The sequence below is a fragment of the Fistularia commersonii genome, chromosome 7, assembly GCF_037954325.1.
Source record: "Fistularia commersonii isolate RoL2024-O1a breed Wild chromosome 7, RoL_Fcom_v1.0, whole genome shotgun sequence".
NCBI classification, from domain to species: Eukaryota; Metazoa; Chordata; class Actinopteri; order Syngnathiformes; family Fistulariidae; genus Fistularia; species Fistularia commersonii.
Window position 1 is genome coordinate 14975885 of NC_141290.1, and position 27821 is coordinate 15003705.

At 37.4% G+C, this 27821-nt stretch overlaps 1 protein-coding gene across 3 annotated transcripts in view; it reads right to left on the reverse strand.

Annotated features, from left to right (window-relative positions):
* Positions 1 to 27821, reverse strand: part of igsf21a (immunoglobin superfamily, member 21a) — a 230116-nt gene that overhangs the window by 87799 nt on the left and 114496 nt on the right. For all 3 annotated transcript variants that reach the window (XM_086149993.1, XM_086149991.1, XM_086149992.1), the window contains 2 exons: positions 19474 to 19595; positions 6010 to 6128 (listed from right to left, as the gene is read on the reverse strand). In XM_086149993.1, coding sequence (XP_086006119.1) covers positions 6010 to 6128; positions 19474 to 19595 — 241 coding nt within the window. The remainder of the gene's footprint in view (positions 1 to 6009; positions 6129 to 19473; positions 19596 to 27821) is intronic.

Sequence of the window (27821 nt, forward strand, 5' to 3'; positions counted from 1 at the left end):
GGGTAATAAAAAGCCTTTATTTTACAATTATTAATTTATATGTTAACAACTTAGATTCACTTGCAAAATGACAACAAACATCTAAAGCATATTGGCTGACATTTTTGAATAGTTATATATCTCCAAAATTAATGTCGATATGGCAACATGTTTGAAATACTACTTTAGCCAAACATTCAGATCTGTGTTAACTCTGTTTGCTGACACAGAACATTAAATAGACTGAACAGTTGCTGCACAAATGAAGCCGTCAGGATCTCTGCACAAAATCTTCCATGGCGCTACACCATCCACTGTAATCTTTAATAGTCAAAATGTTTTGTATGGGAATATAGAGTGTAACAAAACTTGAATTTAAAGGTTTATACGGATAGATTCTCATCCAGGTAAATTGAAAGAACATTTGTAGTTTAAATGCACAAACATTGTTTGCATGTTGTGTCATGGCCAAAGGAACTAATCAAATGCAGTGGAAAAAAAAAACGTACAATTTAATACACTGAAAAACTATTCCTGTAGGTTTGATGACTTATTCTGAAACCAAAGCTTTAATTTTAACTGTTTTTACTCTGAACTCTGTTAATACAAGACCCACAGTTAATTTAAAGAAAAAGAAACCCAGCAAATTATACATTTGATATTGCATTAACAACATCTACATTAGTATTCCAAACGATAACAATTGGCCACAGCTTAAATAAGGAATAATGAATATAAATCCAGGGATGATGTAAGTGTAATTTCCCTGTATGGCTCAGGCTTCGTATGAGGGAACAATTAGTGAATATATCAGAGAGGGGTGTTTATGAAGAAATGTTTTCGTACATGGAATAAATCAGAAGCACGGTGAGTCTCTATGGACTATAAGGCTATTAAGTCATTTCTTGCAGCTGTTAGTGTGACATTTATAAAATAATTATGAACTTTAATAAAACTTGTGATATTACAACTGAAATTAATTGTATATATGTGATGAATTAAACATTTACAATCCCAAAGGGTGCAATGTTTAAGCCATACTTTTTTTTTTCTCTGCAAAATGGACTCAAAAGTGATGTGCTCTAACCACTGTTGTGAAATCCCTATTTGCGTGTGGAAAACTTCACATGGCTCAGCATTTACATACACTGACTGCTACTGCTGCATGACTCCTCAGCACAGCTCTGTGAGCAGACATTTTCAATGCGTATCAGGATACAATGACAACAGGTGTAAACAGAATGCGGTATTAAGTTTGTTCGGTGAATGAGTTGTGTTTTTCTTTGATTCCCGATAAGGGGGTCATTCTTGATTCATTATGTGTCTTGGTCTGTGAGGAATTAAAAATAATCAGAGACAGAACCTCTGGGTATAGTAACCGATTGTTTGAAAAACTTTTTATTGTATTGTATTTATTAAACATTTGCATCTAAACAATAGTGGTTCAAATTCATGCCCAAAGGCCACATAATAAATTGATTAGTAATTTCAATATAAAGTTCAAAAGGGCACTTAAAATATACACATAAAAATATAATTTTGCTTTGTATTGATAGTACTTTTTGGAAACCTTTTCTATCTACTCAGTGGCAGAGTTCAGAGAAGAACATGTAATACTTTTGGGTTATTCATTTGCCCAACAAAATAATCCGCATTAGCTAGTCTTTCTCTTGGGTCTCCTCAAAATATATGAGTATAGAAGTCTGGTGCTGTGTGAATTAAGTTTATTGTGACTGGCAGAAAATATAATTTCTGAAAATGAGACAGAAATTAAAATGGAAAACCGGATCCCCCCTCCTTCCTGTATATAGTCTGAAAGTCTGAAAATGAGCTAAGCTATGGGTTTTTAGAATTGTTACAAGATGCAACTCAGTTGCTTTGTAAACCAACACCGCATTGGCTCTAGGAAACAATAGAATCAATACGCCTGTCAATATATTGTATAAAGGGACAACAGATATTTGACTGAACATGTATGTTATTTATTAGTGGTTCCGTCTTCTTATCTCTCGGTGACACCATAGAGGAGAGTAAAAAGCCAGAGGTCATATCTTCCAATTACTAGATAGCCTTTCCACTTCCAGAGCTCTTTCACGCTCCCCATGGGAGCAGGACAGGGATGTCACAACAATCTCTTAGAAAAGTACAATTTGTTGGACACAGGAAGGTTTGTGTAGAAATGTATTATGATTCCATATGACTTCTAGGGACTTTGATGAGTTCACACATAATGCCGGTGACACTACTAAGGCTGAAACATATCATTCAGAGGGCAATATAGAGAGAATAAACATTTCTCTCATGCTATCAAGATCAAAATTTATTTAAAAAAATAAAAAAATAATAGGGCTTGCAACAAATTTGACATCATGTTAATTATAAGTTGGATCATAAACCAGGAATCGGATAAGGAGACCACGATTACAATTTCCAGGCAGGCTTTTTTCTCCATGCTGCACTTGCGGACAGCCAATTAAAGCTGAACTGCACATTTGTTCGGTCTGTAGTGAAAGGATGTTTTTAAAACCCATAGTGGTTTTCATCTTTAGTTTTAATTTCTCCCCTTGTAAACAATATCACATCAGATGATAATAGCAAGCAAGCGACTTGCGAAAACCCATTTTTTTCATTGTTTATGCAATGTTTTGATGAAATGTACCTATTTTACTGGACAAATATCTGAGGAAAAACTGGGATATTTTGTGACATACTGATTACTATTTATTTTTACATATTCACACACACTTGGTTCTCAGTAGATAAAACTAAATGCTAAATGGCCTCATTATATGCTTCTCCTCTTCTGCGTCTTTGGGATTAACAAAGTCCACATATGCTCGTCCGGCGTGAGAATAAAAAGGAAAGACTTTCCAAACTTTCCAGAGAGTGAAGGACAGTAGTTGAGGTACCAAGAGTTCAGGGTTTAGCCTTTTAAAACTGGATGATTGAATTTCTTGGCAGGGGATTCATTAAAATGATAATTTTTATTTATGAAGCCCTTTAAAAAATTAAAATACTCTCCGTGTACGGCTTCCTATTAATTAACTTTTTTTTCTCTCTCCTCTCATTTCTTTCTTTATTTCTCCTCTTCTACTTTCCACTGAACTTGACACGCTAATAGGTTATGAATAATTCTGTTTCAGTTTAGACGGCAATTAGCTACAATGCCAGAGGCCATTCTTCTTCCTCTCTGGTGGAGTGGTTATTCAAGACCCAGCTGAGTTCGGGGTGTTTCGGCTATCCCAGGACTACATCATTCATGTCTCTTTCCTGAAACAAGAAAATCCTTTCCTCATTCATAAAGTTTTGCTGCTGTCAGTGTGAGAGAAGCACTTTAATTGTTGAAAAGAAGAGAACAGCGGGTCAAGGGCTCGCAAAGAAGGAAATTATGTGTACATTGAACTAAAGAAAGAGCAAAGGAATTTCAGTGGTGGTTCTTGTTGGCACAAAGCGTAATGATGGACTGGTAATGTTTGGCCATCTCATCTCATTCAGTATTTGCAGATAGGCTTTACAAAGTGTGAACCACAGGGATAAGAATCATTTTTTTTTCCGATAGGAACTGGTTTATCAAAGACACTAGTCACTATCTTAATAAGGAAGATAAGATATGAAAATTTAAGCAATGACCCACAGTAATTGATCAGCATCTATTTAAACTGAGCTATATACAGATATATATTGCCAATATATGATATCCAGCTGTTGACAAATTCAGACACCAAACACTGATTTCTAAAACTCTGCTAAGTAATTCATGAAAAAATAAGAAATAAACATTAAAAAGAAAAAAGCAAACTCACTTGATTTTCTCTGAAAATGTGTTGTAAAGCCAAGAGAAGTTAGCCAGTAGTCAGAACAAATAGAAAAAGAATAAATAATTTAATATGTGGAATCAAGTAAAGGGATGATTTAAGAACATTTTCTTTAAAAAGATATCCTTCACCAGTAAGTGAAAGATATTTTTTGGAGGATCACATTAGCCTCTGTATTATGGTTGGTTTCTTTTTCCTTCTTTCCAAGTTGAAAGAAAAAGATTAGGGACTAAAAATGAAATGTGACAAATTATTCTGGGCTGACACATATTATGATTATGATGATGATTATTATTATTGTTGTTGTTGTTGTGGTTTTTATGCCCTGTTCATGTATATGTATACCAAATTTTCATCCTTAAGTAAAAATCTGATTAAATGAATATTCTATTCTATTCTATTCTATTCTAAATCAGAATCAAGATATTGTGTTCTATTTTGTGGGTGTTTTCAACACAGCCTTGATAAAATTGCCAAAGTAACAATGGTAATTTATGGAGTAAATACATCAATACAAGATAGGTGGAGGATTATCATGTGGTAGGAGAGTAACAAGTTTATTTCATTTTAGCTGGATTAGAAGGATGCACGCCTCAGATTTAATCATGTAGTCCTTGGCCCGAAACCCATCTGTCCTCAACATTTCAAGAAAACAAATTCAGTAGTTTTGATATTGGGGGGGGGGGGGGGGGTATGAGAAAAGTAGTACTCACAGAAGGAAAGAGAAATTAAATAATAAATAATAACAAATACAAAGTACTGCATCAACCTGAAAAATCACTTCAGTATAAAAGATATTTGGTATTCATTGAGTGAGGCTGATTAATCCACTCGTTGTCAACAGTGCAGAGGTGTCGGAATGAGTTTTGAAGTAGGGAAGCATCCAGCTTTGGGTGATGTGAAATTTTTCCGTCAGCCTCCTTTCAATCTCGGCTTGGCAACTTTTCAATCTCAGCCTACAGTTTTTTATACAATGAATATTAGGGTAGAAATGTATTTCCTCTCCTCAACGGAGCGCTCCTAGATCAAAACGGTAGCGGCCTGTTTTCAACCGGTTGTCTGTCAAGGAAAGGTGAGGGCAGTCGGCCGACCGAGTGCAGAACTCTTCTCAGCTGCTCTTGATATGTTATCTTATATTGTAACTGGAAAATGCAACATGCTGGAATTTGGATCAGATATTTACTCTTTTAGTATTTTTACTAATTTGCAGAAAAAAAAAAAATCCTCTGCTGTTTCTACTTAGCTATTGTGTTGAATAGTCTGTAACCACCGTTTCCAATGCATATTAATCTAATATCACTAAATAGAAAATTTGACATTTCAAATCAAATTTATCATTAGGTAGATCTCACTTTAACAAAAGACGGACTTTTAATACAAATGTCAGTGATTCGATCTCGCATATAGAATTTAACAATAAAATACATGAATATATACATACTTATGCCATTCAAATGCACAATATCTGTAGCTAAACCATGGACAGATTAAATTGAGGTTGATTTCAGTGTCAGATCAGCCAACATAATATGAGCATTTTTGGACATTTAAATTTGAATGTTTGGAAAATGGTCAACACCACATTCTATTAACACAAAATACCAGCCCCAGCTGTAATCTTCACCTAAATCCAATGATTTATCAAATCAAATGATTAGTTGTCACAACCAATATTAAGCCAAATATGCACATCCAAACAATGTTGGAGTCCAGCTAGGAAAGCAGATCTTACGACCAATCACATCTTTAACATATATTGATCTATGACACTGCCCCACATTCAAGCGGATATGATACATCTGTGAAAAGGCTGATATCAGCCAGTTGAATCAGCTGATCAATATTATTGGCCAGGCTGTAATTACGACCTGAGAGCAAAATCCTCCTGCAGAATGAGCCTCTCAGTATGCCAAGCAGACAAACCCACCACGTCAGTGCACAAAATTCAAAATGAATGACACTGACAAGCTGGTAAAAGAAGACATAGAAGATGGAACACCCTGCTGGAGCGTGTCCAGAGAGGCCCATGAGGGTGGGGCTGCCCATCAAACCATATCATCACGAATATATTGAGCCGCTGCATGAGCCGGCTTTTTATTTCCGCTCAAACCTGCTGACTTTGAACACACTCTTTCCCGTGCGGCGTCTTTTGAAATTGAAATGCACCGGAGGGCAGCTCGCTTGTCTTCTAAACGTATGTAAAAAGAGTACTCACACATAACAGTGAGAAACACATTTCCTGAGGCCAGGACGACCTTCTCCCTTGTTGCCCGGTCGTAGATGCCCACATGGCATTCGTAAGGCCCATTGTCTGAGATTCGCACCTCCGGGAGCCTGAAAAACAATACATGCTTTTGTGAGTTGGAGCAAAGCTTTGCATTTGACAATACCAACAGTGATGCAAAAACAGAAACATGATATGGAAGCTTACAAAGAAGTGTGTAGTTATAATAGAATAGTGGTGACTTGACGGTCCCTTAAGGCTGACTTTGTTTTCTTTCAATTCACACAGTCTCTATGTGACAGGAAATGTCTTTAATGCTTTACAAGGATTGCAGTTTGTTTGAGATAATATTTATTTCCAGGAAATACAATGGCACTCTCATCTGTTTTTAACAGTACAGGACATAACACATTCCTTGCCTAACCTAAAATGTAGAAATGAGAAATCTGAACTAAATATTCCTATGAATCTTCTAGTAAATAATAGATCCACAATAACTAGACCAATTACTGAATTAAACATGAATCCAGCATATTAAATGATTTATCAATCAGAAATACCATTTGTTGTAGCTAAAATGGTGCATAATTAGCAAGATGACTGAAATATGACTTATATTTTTTGTACATGCCCCCTTTTTTTAACAATGTCCATCCTTATAATCATACAAGACTCCATGCCCCTAATAAAAGACAGACAAGTGATTTACTATCAACAGGACATTTATTTGGTTACAGTTGGCTTGTTACGTAATGATACAGATCAGAGTAAAAATTTTATTGAACAAATGGAATGCTCTAGTGAATGTTCATGGAGCGACGAGTTAGTTGAATAAGAGCCCTGAAGCCATGCTGTCGGTTCTCAGCTGTTTTCAATGTGCTTTACAATCAAAGGCTCATCCGCAGCCACTAAACTCCCATTAGGTTCACACAGGTGCACAGCGAGGGCATTCTGAGGCGAACCCGCCGATAGCGATTCACTCTGATGATTACGCTCTTCTGCGGCTCACTTAACTAACACAAACTCCTTCTGCCGTGGGTTGAACCTTTACTTAAGTAAATGTTAAAATACTGACGCTTACAACTACTCAATTACAATCCGGGGTTCATAAGTGAAAATCTTGAATAAAAAAATAATAATTAAAAAAATGTACTACCTATCAAGGCTATATGAATTTACACCAAATACCCAGATTGTGATATTTCACTTTTTTATCCCTTCTTACTTGTAGAGCACATTGATGAAAAATCCTCAATAATAATAATAATAATAATAATAACAATAATAATGTTAATTATAATAATGTTGATGGTGGTGGTTATTATTATTGTTATTATTTTTATTTTTATTACTATTATTATTATTGTTGTTGTTGTTGCTGTTGTTGTTATTATAATTATTATTGTTGTTATTATTATTATTATTATTATTTGTTGTGTAAGAGGACCAAGTTCTCAAAACTCTTCATCACCATTGGAGTGTGGGGCACTGGTCAATAATTAGAGATGTGACCTTTGGTTTCTTTGGCTCTGGCACAATGATGCTGGATTTCAGTCACTATGTAGTGAGGCAGTAGCACTAACCCCTGTAGCACCATGCCACAGCAGCATATTGTATTACTCATTTTTTATTTAAACCTTAAAAAAAGCACAAAGCCACACACACACACACACACACATGCGCGCACACACACAATGAATTATATATTACCTTATACATTGTAGAAAGTAGAAAGTGAATCATAGAAAGTAAAATGTTTCCCACTGATATATAGTGCCTGACCATATGTCGCCTATTATATGACAGCGTCACATGGAAAACCAGAGGTTAAGTCCTGTACAACCATGTAATTTACCATACAACTTGAGTAAATCAATTACTTTCTATTGATGTCTTTCCTGGCAGAGCCTGTTGGAAAAAGTATAACTTCCTTGTATTATATGACTCAAAATGAAAAGCCAAAATGATGACTGATAAACATAGATATTGTTTTCATCCACCATTCTTTATTTTTTTCCTGATGTGCATGCCAATTTACAAACTCAAACTTTTATAATTACAGACCTGCTTGTTTACCAGCTGAACAGTGGTGGGGCTGAATCCAAATGTGGTATTTAATGCATCCCAACTAGTGAATTAAACAATCTGTTTCATTGTGGGGAACAAAAAAATGAAAAAATGTCACACATCTCATGTTTATCACAACTGCTCCACCTGCCGTTGTGGTTGTTAGTACAGGAAGAAATACAGACAGAAAAGCAGCAGAGACGACAGAAACACAGAAAAGTCCTGATATTTTGCAAAGCTGCCATTTTGTCTCATTGCTTTTATTCTTAAACTAATTTGTTGAGGTAGTTTATTTATAACACAGTTTGGTTTATCACTTCAAGCTGTATGATGTGAGGAGGAGTGTCATTGGGCTAAGAGGCGGAGATTAGCCAAACTTTCTTTATCTCTGGCAGCAAAGTTAGTTGTTCACCCACATGCTGCTCAGTCAGCCTTGTTCTGACACAGTTGCTGATTCCAAATGGAGAAATGGGGCCATATTAACTGTATTTCTAGCAACGTTAGCAAAGGTCACGTCTTTTCCCCAGAACATGCTTGATTACATACCATGCATGTGTTTGGCAATGCATTGAAAATTAAAGACCCCTTTAATTTGTGGCTGTGCTTTTGGTTTGCTTATTGGGATATATACCTTTGGTTGCATTCTTTACAATTTTTTGCATTTGGTTACTTTCAATTTTATTGTTAAATATATCTCATGTGTGTTTTTATACTACTGCTGCGGTAATCGATTTTTGGTGATAATTTCTTTTCAATTTTGGCTGGATGTGAGCTCAAGCTAAAAAACTAATTCCCTCCATGAGATAATAAAGATAACCTCAAACCTCTTTTCATGCAACTTAAGAGATACGCACACTTCGCATTTCATACTGTGGGGGCGCTGTATGACTCATATGTTAAAAGTAGGTCACCAAGACAGGATGAGATGTACTGATTTGCAAAAACCCTACCCCCTGCACACACACACAGACACACACACGAACACTCTTCTGCATCAACACTATAAGTTACAGCAGCGGGAGAGAAATGGTCAATTGATTGAGGCTAAATACGCTTCATGGCCCAGTCTAACAGCTGTGAGACCCCCCCCTCCAAAAAAAAAAAACACTGTTGCATTAATTTTGTACTGACTATGTATACTAACTGGGAGCTATCAATAAAGGGAAAAAAATGTCAAACATTATACATGCTGTATTAAGACCTTACCTCCAATAGGTCAGTGCTATTCAGTGTAGATAAATGAAAGCGAAAGCAAGTAAATGTTTACATTTTTAACTAAGTTGCTCATAATACCCAGAAAGTATACTTTTCCTTACAATTCTGAAAACAAAGGAAATAAATATTCAGGAGAAGTTTTCTTGGTACTGTGAATGCAAGGTGGCATCTGAAGATACTGTAGATGGATCAATGGTTGGATTGATGAATGGACGGACAGAGTAATGAATAGATAGATAGATGGATAGATGGATAGATGGATAGATAGATAGATAGATAGATAGATAGATAGATAGATAGATAGATAGATAGATAGATAGATAGATAGATAGATAGATAGATAGATAGATAGATAGATAGATAGATAGAATCAATAAGCTGTTGTAAATGTCCCTCTTTAAAAAAAAAGCCACTGACTGCCTGTTATCAACCAAAACACATGTGATGAACTGAAATATGGCCCTTTTCACTGATAATCTTCGTGGATAATCTAATCCATTTTTCTCCCTCAAGCATTTCTAGGGACAGGTGTTGCAACTTAGCATCTGTTGTAATCACATTGGTACATAGACAGATGTTGACTGGACTATGTATTTGTCAAAATGGTCTCTCACTTGACAGAACAAACAGGTAAATGAGGGCTGCTTTGTGGGATTTATAAATACAGTGTGTGCAACATCTGCTGTAGCATGGGCACCAAACAATTAATGAATTCCAGGGTGTTATCAAATGCTAACTCATCCTCTGGGACATTTGTCAAAAAAACAAAAATCATTATATTTGACCTCCCCTTGTTGAAAAATGGAAAAATGGACAGGAAGCAGAAAATCAATGTGTTACTGAAGGAACAAGCGATGAACAAATGTTTGGAGAAGCTAAGTATATATGAAAAACTGGAAGCACCTCGAGAAATAAAGTGAGGTTGTCTCTACCGGCACTTCCTCCAGGGATAAGCATAAAACAAGTAGGTCTTTTCTTTTACCAGTATGCAAAATCATGAGAATAGTGCAGTAGATCTCACTGCTGGTGAAGGGGAGGTAATTGGCTTTGTCTTGGCTGGCTACATTACACTAAATGCTGATGTGGCCAGTTGCTTTGTTTTTCCACAAACAAAGCCATAGTTTCCGTTATCCGCGTTCTTGCTGGCGGCATTCATGAATTCAAAGTGCTTAGAAAAGAACTCGGAGATAAGATAACCCAAGGCATGGGTATACTGCCAGAGGATGGGTCGGCCACAAAAGAAACCCCTGACCACAGCGTTTCCAAGTGGTGGTCTATTTCATAAATCTACTTGTTTGACAGCATGACGTGTGGGAAAAAGTGGAAAGGTTGTACTCCTAACACTGAGACTTCTGTTAAATATTAAGAGTGGTGGGATTAATTTTTCAGCAACCCCTTCAAATCTCTGATGTCATAGATTTCAGAGGTGGTAGTCCATTGAGAATCTGCTCTCAAAAATGGAACATTTCGTTTTGACGGTAAGTTCTAGATTTTTTTTATCTTTAATGGACTTTCTTTATCAATGATAAATTACATACAGGACATTTTCATAAGGATAAAATCTACATGTAAGAACAAAGAAGCGGTAGAAGGACCCCTAAATCTCAAGCGTGGAATTTTACCATGAAAAAATTAATTTCGAAACATGTTATTCACAAATGGGTGTTTTGTCTAGTAATCTATCGAGTTTTGTATGTTGCTTTTATGTTGTTGTAGAAGTTGGTGCAGGTTATCTGTAAATGACAAGATCATTAACAGTTCCCTGTGTTCAAGAAAGGGGTGGACAAGAATAAGAATTATATTCTTCTGACTTCTCCTTTTCAACCATGAGTGTTAACTGAAATATGTATCGTGAATTTCTGCATCATATTACATTGTACTATTGAACACCTTCATGAAAGGAAAGCAATAAAAAATTAATTAAAAAACTGAACAGTCAACAGAGTCGGGATATAGGAAAAAAGAAACCAAAACTCTCTCGCTAACACAGCTTGAACACTAAGGGTCTGTAACTCTGCCACAGTTGCAAATGTAAACATTCTGAAATCTCATAAACTGTGTTAAAAAAAAATCATACATTTTAAAAGCCAAAAACAAACGAATAAAAGTAAGATATTTTGTTGTCACAGGTCTGCAAGGAAATAAACCATCTTAACAATTCTGATATGGATATTTAAAAGCCAGGTCTATGTGAACACTGAATTACCACACGATGCAGGAGCTTAGCTACAGCACATTGAAGGTGGAGATCGATTGAAATGGCCCCCATGGGCCCCAGTGGAGAAGCAGCAAAAAAAAAAACACATACAGCAAAAACAGATCAATAGTCCCCTCGGAGCTGCATCTGAAAGCTTTTTCCTGTTTTGTAGCCCTTCCTTAAGAAGTTCAAATGCAAACAAACATAGACGCCTAAATGAAAAGTGAGAGGAAAAAAAAAACCTGACAGAGCTACTTCTGACCGCTTGTTCGCCCCATTCCGTACATAATTAACTACAACATTATCAGATATTCCTTCTGGTCCTGAAGAATTACGGGTGAAAAGGTCAAAATTGTAAGTTGCCTCCCCTCGTTGGAAAGCAGATACAAATCGCCAAGAAGATGGGATGCAAAGAGAGGTATGTAATCAGCCATGTTTTCTTAGGGAAGGAGAAAAAAACAAAGTGACAAAGATGATGCTATGATTTTGTCAGCCGGGGGAGTTGTGCTGGGTTTGCGTGGCCTGGTTATATTGTAGTAAAGGTTGATGTGGCTCATCTGACTGTTTTTATCCACAAAGCTGTTGTTATGTGGGTTTATAGATTCCCTACCGCACAGAGGGAAACACTGAGTGACAAAACGGTGGGAAATGCTGGACATATTATTGAAAAAATATTGTCAAATAAATCTCACAATGGAGAATTTTCATTGAATACAATAGCCCTACAGACCGATTCAGTGAAGATTAAACGGCCGACCTTTGACTTTATGTCACCTCAAATGAATTGATATTTATTGTATTTGCCAGGGTGAAAAGTATTGCTATGGTTGTTGGAAAATAAATGTGAAAAAAAGCACAAAACTGAAATATCAAAATGAGACTGGAGCTTCTTCTGCTTAATAAAAGTGAAATACGTGGACAATATCTTCATCTGAAATGAAAGCTTAAGATGCGCCATCCAAGGAGTCCGAATAGAGAAAATATAGTTCCGATAGAGCTGTTAAACTGAATTTTCTCACCTGGTAGCCAAAGTGAATGACACTGATCAGCGTAAATAGGTTGACTTCCACAAATAAAAGTCCAAGGCATAGCATAACTTGTGTTTGGATATGACTGTGTTTGTATGTGCTTTGATACTAATGAACATTTGAATTGTGGTTAAGGTGGCAATATGGTCCGATATACCCATTCAGGAACATTAAAATTGTAATCACTTGATACTCAAAGGTCCACAGAGGGTGAAGTAAAAGACTATAGTACTTCGTTGATTAAATTGTATTTCCCCAAAATGGCATTATTTGTATCATTTTATTATTAAAAAAAATCTAACTTTTTTTTACATTTTTATGTAAGACCAACTAATGACTAGTAAAATTGTAACTGTCTGGTAACTAATACTAACCCAGGTCTAAGCAGGATGATATACATAGAAACTAATTTACACACTGAGTGCGGGGGGGGCTTAAACATAAACTCTGTGAATATTAAAGTGCTGCAAATTATAAAAAGGGGAGAGATGTACCCCGATACGTGATATATAACATGGATCTGATAAATATATCTATAAAATAAATATGGGGAAAATGAATGCATGATCTATGTCTTCAATAAACTATCAAACGCTATGTTTAATTTGCAACAGTAATAAGAGAGAGATTTAAACAGCCATTCTCAATGTAACTTCACATGATCACTGAGTTATGGTGGCATTGTAAATTGGTTGGTGTTCCTTCAATGCTGCAAATAATATGGAGTGGTCACAAAGCAATTTTGTACTGAAATTATTTTAATAAACACTCCCTCTCTGATGGTAAAGTGGCTATACAGTTTTAAATTAATGGTTAGGAAATATGAGAAAAAAAGCAAAATAGAATCCAACCATTGAAAAGGGAGGAAAAGTTCAATCAAAAATCTTCGGCATCCGAGATACAAATTATAGGTGCCCTATCCTTTTGAGTTTCATTATCTCCTGTTTCCATGAAATTTGTAACTAATTGACTGTCTACTGAGTGTGTGTGTCACTTTGTGTGCTCACAATATTTCTCTTATTTACGCTTGCGTGCCCAATGTCTCGTACCTGGTTTGAAGAGCAGTCCCTCAAGGTTTTTTGCTGACAGTTTGAGCTGCATGAACCGACATCTAAATTTATATTTCCCTTAATTTCATTCCCAAAATAGGTCTTAAGAACTCTACATCAGATTCACACGTGGGTTTTTAAACTGTAGATGATGTAAAGATGAATCCCATTGTCCTTGTCAGTTGCTCCAAATTACCATAATATCCTGCCAATCCAAATAAAAGGGCTTGAGACCTTAAGTCCTGGTGACATGGAAGTCTGCAATAAAATTTAAGAAGGAACACTTAAGAGGGAAATCCAAAAATGCAAAGATCAGTAAGATATGTGTTCTACCCTTCAGTTGTAAAGTGACTCTAAAGCAACAGAAAGTGAATAAGAAACACTCATGCTTCCTGGAATCAGAGATGGATTTCAAAAAACAGATAGATAGATAAGAGGTTCTGTCTTGCTAAATGGAAGCTAGATCCAGAGAAGGATATTAAACTGTTAGAAGAAATAAGGATTACATAACAGCTTTGCGAAAAATATTTTTCCAAACAATTCACATAATCAGTTTTGGGAGCAAATTCTTACATGACATTAAAGGTTTTTTTTTAATAATAATACATGGAATGAACCTTGTTTCTAATTAAAAAAATATAGATAGTTGTGCTTAAAAAGAACTCTGATATCAAATAATTGAGGTGAAGAAGTCAGCACTGAAATGTCAAATGAACTTCATTTTATATTATGTCTCTATTATGGAATAAAGGATAAAGAACACAAATGAGAGCAAAACACGCTATAAATTAAGCAAGACGTAACCCCACCATAAAAGTGTCAAAAAAAAAAAAACTGTTTCAATTTCGCCATGAAAAATGCATAAGTGAGTTAAGTTCAGTTGACGGATAGCAGCAGACGTGATGGTAACAGATTTAATATCAGATATTGTACAAACAACAAACCTTGCATCAATTGACGGTTCTGCTGATTTTGAAGAGCAACACTACAAAAAAATGAATTAGTAACATATGGTAAACCAAAAGACGCTTCTTGTCAGGCAAACATAACCAGAAGTCATTCTTAATTAAAGAAAAGGAAGTGGTTTCGTGTGTGTGTGTGTGTGTGTGTGTGTGTGTGTGTGTGTGTGTGTGTACTGGCACTGTAAATTGAACAGGCAGCAGTGCAAGTAAAAGAGAAAAAAAATGAGGACCCAAACACACAGACTCTCACAAAAATAAAAAAAAAACAAAATTAAGAAAACATCATTTTGACACTAGAGCATTTAAAAGGGACACAAAGCACAACATGTTGCAGATTTGACAGAGAAACAACATTTAGCAAGAAAAAAAGGCTGAACACGAGATGACAACAGAAGTGTTTTCAGAGGCCAAACATCTGGATGCACTTGTTTTCCATTTGTTTGTTTACTTGTGTGTTTGGCTTTCTGCCGGAGTTTATGACCACCGACAGTGACTCATCTCATGAGCTCAGCTGTCCATCAGCTGCCTTGGGAAACAAGTTAAATGTAATGTGTTTTGGGATGATTTTAACATTCCAACTACATGATTCATCACATCTGCTCTTAACCTTTATAACCTTTGAAGAAATGTTGAGTGTAACTGAGGCTCTTCTGTCACGGGTGGTGCTCTCAGACTTGTAGCATAAAAGCCTTGTGGGAATGTGTTTTTTGCTTTTTCTTGTCATTCATGTGCATAAACAGCATTTCATTATCATTATTCCCCTGAAGGAAATCTACAGCAGCCACCAAACCTGTCAGATTTATATATTAAGCTTGAAAAATAATCAGCATTTACATAAATTTACAGTAGATGCATAAATAGAAATAAAACACCGCTGAACCGGAGTAAAATGCATGTTCTTATGTTCTCCAAAACACGGACTGCAAAATAAGTGACATGTGGCCAGCTTGAGCAAGGTTGCAATGCTTCACAGCGTGTTTGTAGAATGTTTGCCGCATCCCGTAAACATCTAGTCCAAAATTGCAGCAGGTGTTTCTATTGGGTTATAATGTGTGATATATATCCATATAATGTCTTGTGAGCAGAGCCACACTGACCCATGAACTATGCATGTTAAAAAACTATGTTTGAGGCTAAAATTCCTATTTTACAAACCTGAAACTACATCTTTTAGCATTTTTATTCATCGATATACTCTTTATCTTATCACGGTCCCCTGTTTATTGCAGCATCCATGGCTGTATGCTTTGAGGGCTGGTTATGGTCGGTTTTGATAGGTTGAATTAGGAGAATTCATGTTTCTTGAGCGGCCATTTGTGCTAAAATGGTGTTTGTTCGTGCCATTTTACTATTGCTTTGGTGTCTTTAGTTGCTCTGAGCAGCTCGGAGCCTCACAACAACAGACAAGATTATGCTGATGGTCGGGGGACTCAAATGCAATAGCCTCCCGGACAGCGGTGAGTCAAGAGCTAGCAAAGCTCCGATCTTTGCTTTGCACTCTTGTTTATTTATAACAATTTGAACTTGGTAAAAAAAAGATTTGTTCCTCTTCTGTAAATGTCATGGGTATTGAAACATCTGGCCAAAGATGCTAAAGTTCATTATTAGCCATCTCACTAATACTGGCACAGCTAGATACATGCTGATTTTTGCTGTTGTCCTCTTAAATGAAGAATCAATAATCAATAATCACTAAATATGTTATTGCATTTAAATACCAAGCTCACTGAATTTGAAACGTTGCTGAGAGGTTCTTTGATAATTTGTAGTGGGCTTTGTGCATTATCACTTGGTGAAGATGTATTTTCTTATGCTGCAGTGCCCTGAGCTCTATATATATTCTGTCAATGAATTTCCTTTCTAAGAGAACACTCACAAACACAACTGTCACATTACACATTATAAAATGCCTCCGATGATCGTCAAAAACAAACATTCCAAAAAGGGCGGTGTTGCAGACCTTGAAGGTTATACTCGGCAATCTTCACAGTTCAAGTGTCATGAATTGCATTTAAGATACGTCATATTTTGTCTTATAATAACTAAGATGTTAATTGGCACTTTAATGCAGAGAAGGTTCCAGATGCTACCAATCTTTAAACAATTGATACATGTCAGACTAATTAATCCAAGTGCCATCTCCCAAACAGTTTCATAATTATTTAACATAATAACATCTTATTTTAGATTAAAATGTTCTACAAAAGGAAAAGTGAAGAACCAAAAATGCATTTCTCTAAAGAATATCTTTAGTTCATAAAAGTGGTGAATGCAGATGCCTTGGTTTCTGCAGGAGATTAACAATTCACAGGTGGAAACTGGAGCTTGTAGCCGGTGAAATTCAACCATTTCGCATTTCTTAGTAGTGGTTAAATCCAATGTTAAAGCATGAAAATTAGTCTGGGACCAGTCAGAGGGACAGAATAGATGGTGAGACTATGGAGGATGTTTCGCCCTGGTTGGCTAACACAAGCTCAGCATCGTGATACCGATGGGGATACAGGTCAGTGGAAGTAGCGCCAAACTGTTTCTGATGCTGGTTCATTTAAAATCCTACCTGTTTTCTGCGATGCCTCACTCCTACTTTCTGTTTATTTGTGTGTGGGAGCAGGCATGGAGGGCAATTATGTTTGCGTTTGTGTGTGCATCCATGTTTCCATGTCTATGTGCATGTAAGTGTGTATGCCATCCTATTGTGATGATGCCTGCTCTCCCAAAGGGGTAGTAGGTTTGTCCAGATAAATCATTCTCAGCCGGGCAGCTACATTACACATGTGAGAGTGAAAAGAGGAGACAGAAAAATATGCAGAGGAAGAGACATAGGGGATTGAATCAAATATAAAAGCAGAGGGATAATAATAAGATAAGAGAGAATGATGAAAGTAGGATCATTACATTAAAGGTGAAGTATTCCAGTTTTCAATGTAGTCCTAAGTGTGATGTATAGCTTGCACTTTCCTCATGTTGCTTAACATTTAAGCAGGGTCTGCACTAGGAGAGCCCGAGCAGAAGGAACCAGAAAGGAGAAGATGGCCAGACAGCTGCTGGCCATATTGTTAAAGGCTTAGGGTAAAAGCGGACATTTCCCGGGACGCTGTCTTCGCATAATCGGGCCAACGCCAGGCAAACGACGCCACCTCTTTCCAGTCTCACGTTCTGTAACTTTTGCTCCCTCATATTAAAGCTGGTAAAAGCATACAGAGTGTAGCTTTGCAGGGCTACCTGGGATTTAAGTAACTGGAATAAAGAACATCCTGGCCAGATGTTAGCTAAGTCTTTGACACTGAAATCTTTATCCAGGGCAGAGTCGGTGATTACAGTTCAGTATCACCTTTTGTCCTCATTAGTGATTGAATTTCCGGTTTAATGTGGTAAACAGGGTGGCGTAAGCCTTATGGGCCAACTCAGTAGGAAAGAAGTAACAGAATTAATCGGCGCACATGTCACTTGCAACAGGACGCAAAGTTCAATTTGTTGCATCGGTTTCGACATAATTTCTTGGTTGGTCTTCAGTACTTCATGATACTTTGTCTAATTTCAACAACATAAAAGAATAGTTATCTTTTTTTGTCATTACAGTGCAAATTTACATCCTTTTACCCCCCTTACAGTGCTTTTTGTTTTTCAAATTATAGAAATGAGCACAGCTTAACTGCCTGTGCACTTAAATTTTGTTGTTGCATTTAGAAATGGAAAATGCAGAGACATGTTAATTAAATGGTTTTGGTCTAATTCTGTTGTAAATGCACTTGCAAATAATGCGTCTAAAACCAAAGTAGAAAAGAATGTTACCTTTCTGGCAATTTGGATCTGGTGGATTGGGAAAACAAAATCTACCTGTTGTTGTATTAACAATGCCTGATAAAAGAAGTAAAAATGCAGTGCATAATGATGTTTCCACTATTCTACTTCAATTATGTTGAGTTGGTCTCTTCAAATGCACTTTTTGTCAAATACTTGACAGTCAAATTTAAGGGAAAGAAAACCCATAAAAAGTAAGACATTCATATAGAATACACTATGCACCAATAATCTCCCTTAATTCAAAACAGAAAAAAATAGATAAATAGATAAAAAGCAATTTTACTTGTAAACCGGTCTGATCATCAATTTATGGAAGCCCTGCGTGAATTGGTCCAGCTATGCCACAATGAAGGTTGAAGCGATACAAAAAAAAAAAAAAAAAAGATCATTTTATCCATGTGTGCGGTTGATTCAAACCCTTTGAAAAGTGCACGGAAACTAAGAAACCCAGCACCTCAGTGTCACTTGCTCAATAGGTTGTCTTTTTATATCCTTCTTACAAGTTTATCTATGCATTGTGCTTGGTATTCTTCCGAACTCTTTACCCACCTACACAAAAGACAACACAGTGGATATGGCTTGCAGCTGTAATGGGAGCCAAAGCTAATCTACAGACTCCTGCCCTGTGTGAGCAGAAGCTCCTTGATGCATTAAAACATAACAATGACTCATGGGACTCGAACCATGGCAATACTTGTCAGTGAGATTTGCAGTATTTGCTCTGAAATCAGTCTTTAGGTTACCTCTTTGCACTTTAACATTAGTCAAATAGATTATAACAAGTGTAGGGGATGACTTTGGGAAAAAATGTGATTCACTTGGTATTGCTTAACAGCTCAGCCAGCTCAGTGAAATAACCTGTTTAATGAAACAGCTTTTCAAGCCGTCCATCAACTCAAGTCGTCAGATAATAATTCACTCTCTCAGTCACTTCAGCCTGAATCTGGCTGACCAGCAGCAGATGGCTGAGAGTGACACTGAGCAGAAGTTCATCTTGATACACTGACTGTTAAAAGTAAACGAATTGATACATAAATTGTTGATTAAAAACAACCAAAACACACACACACACACAGCAAAGAAATGGAAAGAAGAGGAGAGACTTTAAAGACATGTTTTATGTTTAGGCTCACCGAACAGTTGACTGGTACACGAGGTCTTCACGTCTGCGATAGTCCTCCATGTGAGAGTAATTGGTATTAAACATAGCATCATAGGTGAAAATTTTCTGCTTGATGGTTCCTCCATCTGTGACCTGTGAAGCAAAACGAGAACACAATAATGATTCCTCTAATAATTAATAGGAACATCATTGACTTCGGTGCTCCTCGAGATTCTCTTGAGCAGAAACTGTTATCCCCGGCGTGCAGATAATACTCCTGCGTACTATTACTTTATTGATTCATTTGCTGCTATGATAACATTGTTTCTTGTAATGTCAAAAAGCAAGTGATTGAAAAGGCTCTGATAACGAGAGATTCTCTTAGGCAGTCATCGGAGTGTATTTGTGCATGGTGTTAAGTCTTAATGAAGACTGACACGGTGTTCTGTATCTGTATGTGTCAAGCTCTCTGATTTCTTCAGAGGTAATGGCTCGTGATGAGGGACCGCAGAGGTAGAGGGATAGGATATTTAAAACAGTGGTCCATTTTTCTTTTCTTTTCTTTCTCTTTTTTTCTGTGCTTAGTACATGATGGAGTGGTTCTATGCAGCCTAATATTCACAGGAGTGCTAGAGTCACTTAGCATTTGAATGACTGTGATTTCTTCTCTCTCCAGAAGCCACAGACAGCCATAAAGGAATAGGGTGACAGGATTTTAATGGAGCCACTAATGCTGCTTTGAAGAGGAAATTGTTGGTTGGCCAGGAATCCGTCTTCCATTTGCTAGCAAAGATGCTATCATTCTGATCCAATCCAATCCCTTCACTGAGGTAAACAAAGTCAAAGCATTTCATGATTAGTCCCTATAATGTGTAATGTACACATTGCGACACGAAGAGACAAAGCTAAATTGTATTTATGTGAGCAAACAGTTGTTGCCTGTGAATGCAGGGTAGCTCATATAACCTCATGCCTCAAGAGGAAGCTTATTGCCTCTGGCTTAGATTGTTAAGTGGTGCTGCACAGGGAGTTGTGAGTGTTGAAACAACCAAAGGCAGGAACATAGAAATATATGACCTTTATATACTGTGACCAGTAAGTGGGATGCTTTTAGAAATTTTGTAAATATAAAACAGGAAATGTCAAAAGATTAGCAACAAGATGATCCTGCATGATTCATTAACACAAGAACTGTCTTTTTAAGTAAATGTAACTTGTTTTTTTGTCTATGAAATATTGGAGCACCCCAGTCAGTGACCCAAAAGCGTGTCAGGTAGCATCCCACATGTTAAAAAATTGGAACACAAAACCATTATTTTAAAAATAGCTACTGATATCTAAAAATGCAGGCAGGTATCATCTATCCCATAGAGAATATAGCAATTTGTGCGATTCGCTTTGCACTGACGGATCGAAACATTTTATGTTGCTATGACGACACATTTTTTCATAATACTGTTTGTAACAGAGCTTCTCCATAAATGATGAACTACACAGCAATATGGAGACAAGGAAGCATCGCAGGGCTGGAAGTCGAGCATCATATTTACTAATGACAGAGAGTCTGATGGTCCGGAGCGCTGCTTGCGGCAACACCAATGTGCCGGATGCCCTCCAGACTGTTTGACATCTGAAGGAGATGCAGAGCCTACTCAAAAAGTGAAGCCATCTTACCCTCCCCTCGGCGATTTACCAACAGCCCTTGCAATCATTTCAGTAACGATCATAGAAACGAACCAAGACATACATTTCCTTGCAAACTTCCAGGCTATTGTCTTGGGCAGGAACGCATCTGATCTTAGAAAGTTTACACACTGCCCTTTCATTCCTTAAAAAGTTTACGCTAAAGTCTGGACAAAACGTTCATACATTCAGTCAGTCATTATCTACCATTTATCCTGCTCAGGGTGTGAAGCCTATCCCAGCTGTTATTGGGCAAGAGGCGGGTTACACCCTGGATAGGTCGCCAGTCAATTGCAAGGGCCACATACACAGACAAACAACCATTCGCTCTCAATAAAACGTAAAACACGTAAATAAATACATATTCAAAACAGATTAGTCTGAGGTAGGTCCTTCCTTCCCTCTTTTAGTATGTGCCACAAAGCAACATCCGATCGGGAGAAAATCCAGAACATTCAGATATCTGATCTGATAGTATCTGTGCGATAAGAGGAAGAATGATAGGCAAACAAACCACACACCTTGAAAATTGATGCATTCTATTAACGGGTAAAATGTGACCCCTGTTGCCGTTTTTAGGCATATAGTGAAACCTTGTCGATCTGGTGATAAGCTATGAAGACCAAGGGAAGTCTTTTTGGCACCTTTTTCATGGAACTGGGAATGTGGCCATCTGTTCATTTTTAATATCAGTTAGGGATGAAGACAGTGAGCAGTGATGTGGCTTTGTTTTAGGCTGCAGAACAGATAAAGTTAACCCAAAAAAGGTCAGCTGCTAAAAGCAAATCCATGCTTGAAAGTTATCTTTTCTAACTACTCCAGACTTGTGTCACCACTCTAGTTACAGTCATGGACCTTTTTAAAACGTCACCACAGGGAGTCAAGACACGTCTCAGAATGATTTCCTCGCTTGGAGCAGTTGACGATACATTCCCTAACTTTCTTATGGGAGCTGAGTCTTAGCACATTTCACAAGATCCCAAATCAAATAAATACGATATATATTTCTACATTGATGAAAACACGTTTAACGGTACTGACAAACTGGAGCGTTCCACTCCAAGCTCACACTTTTTACGTGAGTAGTAAACAAATGTAATTTTGAATGGACTTTGTTATCAAATAATTTAGGCTTGGTATTTTCTTGCTTCGGCAAGGAGGTGTCATAGACAAAACAATCAAATAGACAGTGTGTCAATTTCTGTTTGATTGTAAGATGAGTCACATAAAGCAGTAATAATCTCTTTATTTCCACTTAATCAAGGTGCTCAGTGACACTGGTTCTTTCACCTAATCAGATTCACAGTCACACAGAGTTGTGGCAGTCTCACGGTCTGATATGCTTTTCATATGAGATTGATCAAAAATCTGTTAAAGGGTAGTAAACAAACAGGATGAGAAGCACCGAAACTGCATCAGATATAAGACAGTGAACAATAGTGAATGAACAGGAGGAGAATTGTGGTGCACTGAATTGATGGCCAAATCTATAGTCAAAATTGAATGTTGATATTCAGTTTGAGAATGGGCACAAAACAGCTGTAGACAAATTTACACTTGCTTTATGGACATGGAGACACTGCTTTTAAGCCAATAAAAAATGAAATATGTATCAGTTCAAACATTTCATCAGCAGCAAAAAGACAATTATCCAGTAGGATATCAACAGTTCCTCTTTAATGATTTAAGAGCAGACATATGTGAAAGCCCATTAAAAATTGTTGACTCTGATGCCTTCCTGGCTCATTTACCGCTCATCATGACTGACACACAGTTAGTGCCTGTCACCTAACATGTCAATTTCAGTTGCACGGCAAAAATCACTCAAATACAATATTGTTGAATGAGAATATTTGATGTGCATTTTAAAATTTTCTTAATAATCTTATGGATAAAGAAATGGAATCCAAACTTTTCCATCCTGAGCGTCATTAAAAATGTAATTAAAAGTGATCAATATTCATTGATATAAACTGATATGCAGACCTATTTAGGACTAGTTTCCAAACAAGAAACAAATGCTCAGATCATTTAGTCAGTAAATAACCACAAAAATATGGTGTTCACAGGTGTTGGCTAATGAAGGGAGCCTCCCAGGTGAGGCAAAGCAGTCATTTGGGTTCAAGCCTCGGGCAACAGTGGCTGTCAACAAGTTGTTCACCTGTGGGGGGTCGATCAGGCATTTAATCAATTCTTAGCTGAATACATTTCAGCTTGTGAACAGCTGAGAATGTATACAGAGTAAAGTCTCTTTCTCACCATGTTACATCTGCAGCAAATAGGGCTTGCCTAATTGTCACATAGAAATAATTAGCCTGCTGTCAGTGAGCAAACCATCGGCTCTGTTTGCTCACTGTTTGGTTCATGGGGCTCAGTGGACCATCTTGTAACATTAGCCAAAAAATGCAAAGGAGACACATGCAAATCGACCTTGCCAACATTCTGCCTTCTAGAGATATGCAAAGACAGACATGGGTGTCAAATATCTCCTCTGTTGTCTGAATTGTGGCAGATAGTGAATTTGGCTGAGGTAGCCAGCAGGTGAAAGAGGAATCAACAACTGGTAGCTGACAAGGGCTCGAATTTGAAAAGGCTGTACCTCTTCTGAGACAGCATATGCCAAGATCCCTCTAGACGGAAGGTGGACTATGCTCTCTGATTGGCCAGCTGAGCTGGGTCTCTAATGATGCCTCCTATTATTGGGGTCAGATTAGGACGGGGTCTCAGGGGTTAACGAAAACCCTCCTCTCTCTGGCTGTCTAGGGTCAGCCTATTTATAGGATGCAGCTGCATCAGCAGGCACTGGAGGAAATTCAGCTAACATACTGCAGGCCAACTGTGAAAGATTCAACCCTGAATCAGTGAATATAATTTCCGGCAGCGTTAGGAAAATTACCACTGTTAGTCTTTTTATGTCTGTTTTTCGTGCCGGTTAGGTGGAGGGGTACAATGTGAAACACTCGTGGTTACTAAGGATATTACAATCTCCCGCACAAGATATGGACCACATGAAGTTTAGTTTTATGGCAAGATTTAGGAGAGTAATGAGAGCATGTCCTACACACGCTGTTTTATAAGTAGACGATAACGACTTAAAAATGTCCATTCGTATTTCACTCTAAATTCTTTATGATTTAAATCTACAAGTCAAAAACCGTGATTAGACAGACAGCCGAATAGCTCTCAAATAATGTCTTAATGGGATTTCTTTCCATTCAGTTACTCATTTGAAGACTTAGACGAGCAGCAACAAAGGAGATGATCAGAGCATTGTCATGAACCACTTTACTTCATATCCATGCTAATTTGCCTAATATCATTAGCTCACACATCTTTTAGGGCAACATTGTCTTCTTTTCAAAAGAGATGAGAACAAAGAATAAAAAAGAGTATAATTGAAGTGCCTTGACTTGTGGTTTTTATTTTTAGTTTTGTCAAATGGTTTCATTACAATAGTTCTGTCTTAGTATGTTTTGCCAGACCTCTATTTACACTTTAAATGGGCATTCCTCTGAGATAATTGGGAAGGTGCTGGTTTCCAAATCCAGGCAGTGCAAAAGTTTTTTTTGCCTATTTCTCATGTATCTTATTTACTGGTGATTGAAATTAGCAACATGAAAATTGCAAAACTTATATAATTTGAATTGGAGTTTCTTGACGATGGGGTAATCAGTGCTTATTCGCAATTAAAAAAAAAAATCATAGACATCACTTCATGTAAACCAGTGCTGTATAGATTCTTATTTACAATAATTCACCTTAATTCATGTTCCTATGCTGGAGTTTCTCTTTTTTCAGGGCCACCAGCGACAATATAGCACAGCCATAAAATGCACACGTTTAGTTTTATTAACTATTTTGTTGTTCTTTCTTCTTTATATTGTTGTAATTTAACACATTGTAAAGACTGGTGGTGTGATGTGATATATCTCAGGGCACTTGCTCTAATAAAATGTGCAGATGATATAGTGTATTTTGTACAGTTAATCTCATAAAGCACTGGCAGAAAATATAATACAAGCCATTACTCATTAAAACACTATATTCCTTCTTGTAACCAAAGGCTTTATATGTCTGAGCGACAATACTGAAGAGGTAGACACCATCACTGTACACCAGGAGAGTTTTCATATTCGAGGTGAGAGAGTCTTAGGGTACAACAATAAATCAGAACTGAATCTCACTGTCATGACTTTTATGGGACGCAAAGGTTGGCAAACTGGGGACAATACAGGACAGCATGTTTCAAAAATGTTGCACCTTAGCAGAGTCATAAACTAAATAACATATGATACGGCAGAATAAAAGCGAATCGGGTTTTAACTTCATTAGTATGGCGCACTTATAGCTGCCATGACTGACTGAGGCTCTGCGGTATTGATGTGGGGTGCTTGCTGACTGAGGAGACGTGTAAGTGAGAGCGATATCTACAGGTGTGCGGTGTAATGGTAATATTCATTCTGTAAACAGAGCCACTCTTCGGCATTGTTCGTCCTGCCTCTTTACCTGTGCATTTACTGCTCTGCAGGCTCTGCTCCCCTACAGTCTGATGGACAGGTTAAATGGATTTCATGCTTCAAATTATAGGTCGCTCTGTCTGTCACTACTCTCAGGAACCATATCTAATGCAGGCCAGCAAACTGATGGTGCAAACGAGTTCCAAACCTTTTAATGCTCATATTTACATATAGTGCAAATGCTGTGTTAATTTGAACTGAATGCTGATTTTGCTGGCAAAACATGCATTCATTGTAACCATCATATGCATAATGTATCTAGGACTGTGTAAAAAGAAAAGTACTTACGTTCCTTTTTGCCACAAGCCAAATTGAATTAATATTTCTGCACTACAGAGTGCAATAGATAGAAAAAGGAGAAAGATTCAAAGTCACTAAAATAAAATTTTTCACATTCTACAACCTCTTACAGGTGAGAATAGCCATGACAAAAGAGCCTTTTAAAATCAAACTCATCAAAATTAGTGACAGTGTGTTGTGGTTTACACTGGCACTATTCCCATCAAGCGTCAAACATAAAAATCGACCTTCAAAGTGAAGGTTATGTGAGCTTCTGTGTCAGAAAACAGTTGTCTTTTGTTTGGGTGCGATCAAACTTCTAAAGCCCTAATTATTTATTTTCCTTTATTCTTCTTCTTGGAATAAGTCACAAATCTAGTATAAAAAATGTTAAAAACAGGTGTTGTCTTTGGATGTTTGAAAGACGTTGGTAAGTAGTTCACACAACTTCAAGGCAACACCAACGTCAACATCAGCCATTGTTAGTATACAATTTTGACGAGGATATTATGACCCTCTAATTAAATGAATGAATGAAGATTAATCATGAAATGTCATTGCTAAATTAATCTTCTTCTCATTTCATCTTTTCCCTTCAGGGGTCGCCACAGTGAATCAACCTTCTCCATCTAACCCTATACTCTGTATCCTCCTCTCTCACACCAACTACCTTCATGTCCTCTCACTACATCCATAAATCTTCTCCTTGGTCTTTCTCTACACCTCTTGTCTGGCAGCTCCAATTCCAGGATCCGTCTACCAATATATTCACTAACCCTCCTCTGTATATGACCCAACCATCTCAGTACGTCTTTTTTGACCTTCTATCCAAAACATTTAACATGTGCTGTTCCTCTGATAGACTCATTCCTGATCCTATCCATCCTGGTCACTCCCAAAGAGAACCTTAGCATCTTCATCTCTTTAACCTCTAGCTCTGCCTCCTGTCTTTTCATCATTGTAACTGTTTCTAGGCCATGCAGCATCACTGGTCTCACCACTGTCTTGTACACCTTTTCTTTCATACATTGCTTTAAGCATTTTTGTAAATATGATCAAATTTACATCAATTTTCATATATCTCACTCTAAAGTAAATGTCCTTATGAAATATGATCATTTACTTAGCATTCTCTGCTGTTAACATCATTCCTCTACACCAGGTACTACTGGGCACCATCATAGCTGTAGATATTGGTGCGCCCACTCTGCTGCCAGGCCTTTTCATTCCAGTATTACAGAGTGCAAACACATTGCGCTTGGCTGCTGGAACCACCAGATTACATACAAGGATTAGAGCCGTGCCTCATGAAAACTGTGCCACGGACAGGAACGGACCAGCTGCATTTAGCTGCACCCTGGAGGTAGAAGGCTGGAGGTCAGGCATGGTCGGCACGTAAATTCAGACACTGTTATGCAAGCATGTTATCGAAAGCGATCTGAGACAAGGCCATCCAGAGACGGTTATTATGCCTGTCACTCTGCGGTAGACAGGTTACCTGTAAGCTGACAATGAGGAGGCAATGAAATAAAGGCAGGTCTGAGTTGTTGGACACCGCTGCGCGAGAATATATTGTTTATCACACAGAGGTGACATATATCAGGGGGCAGGAGTGCCTTGCAGTGGCACTGCTGCTCATGATCGGATATTAGGAAAAATTCCCTTTTCTTTTTCCTGAGACATGCTGATGAGCATAATAAAGACTGTGTGATGTAAAAAGTAGGTACCTTGGGTCAGAGATCTCAGACTGAAATATGTAGCTCTCAAAAACCAGATGAAATCCTAGCTGTCATTTGTTAAATTAAGGGGTTTTTGCAAAGAGCCTGCAGTAGAAATCTCTTAGCAACCTCACCCGAAGTTTACCAACAAATTTAGCCTGAACTTGGTTGCTGTGGTTAAA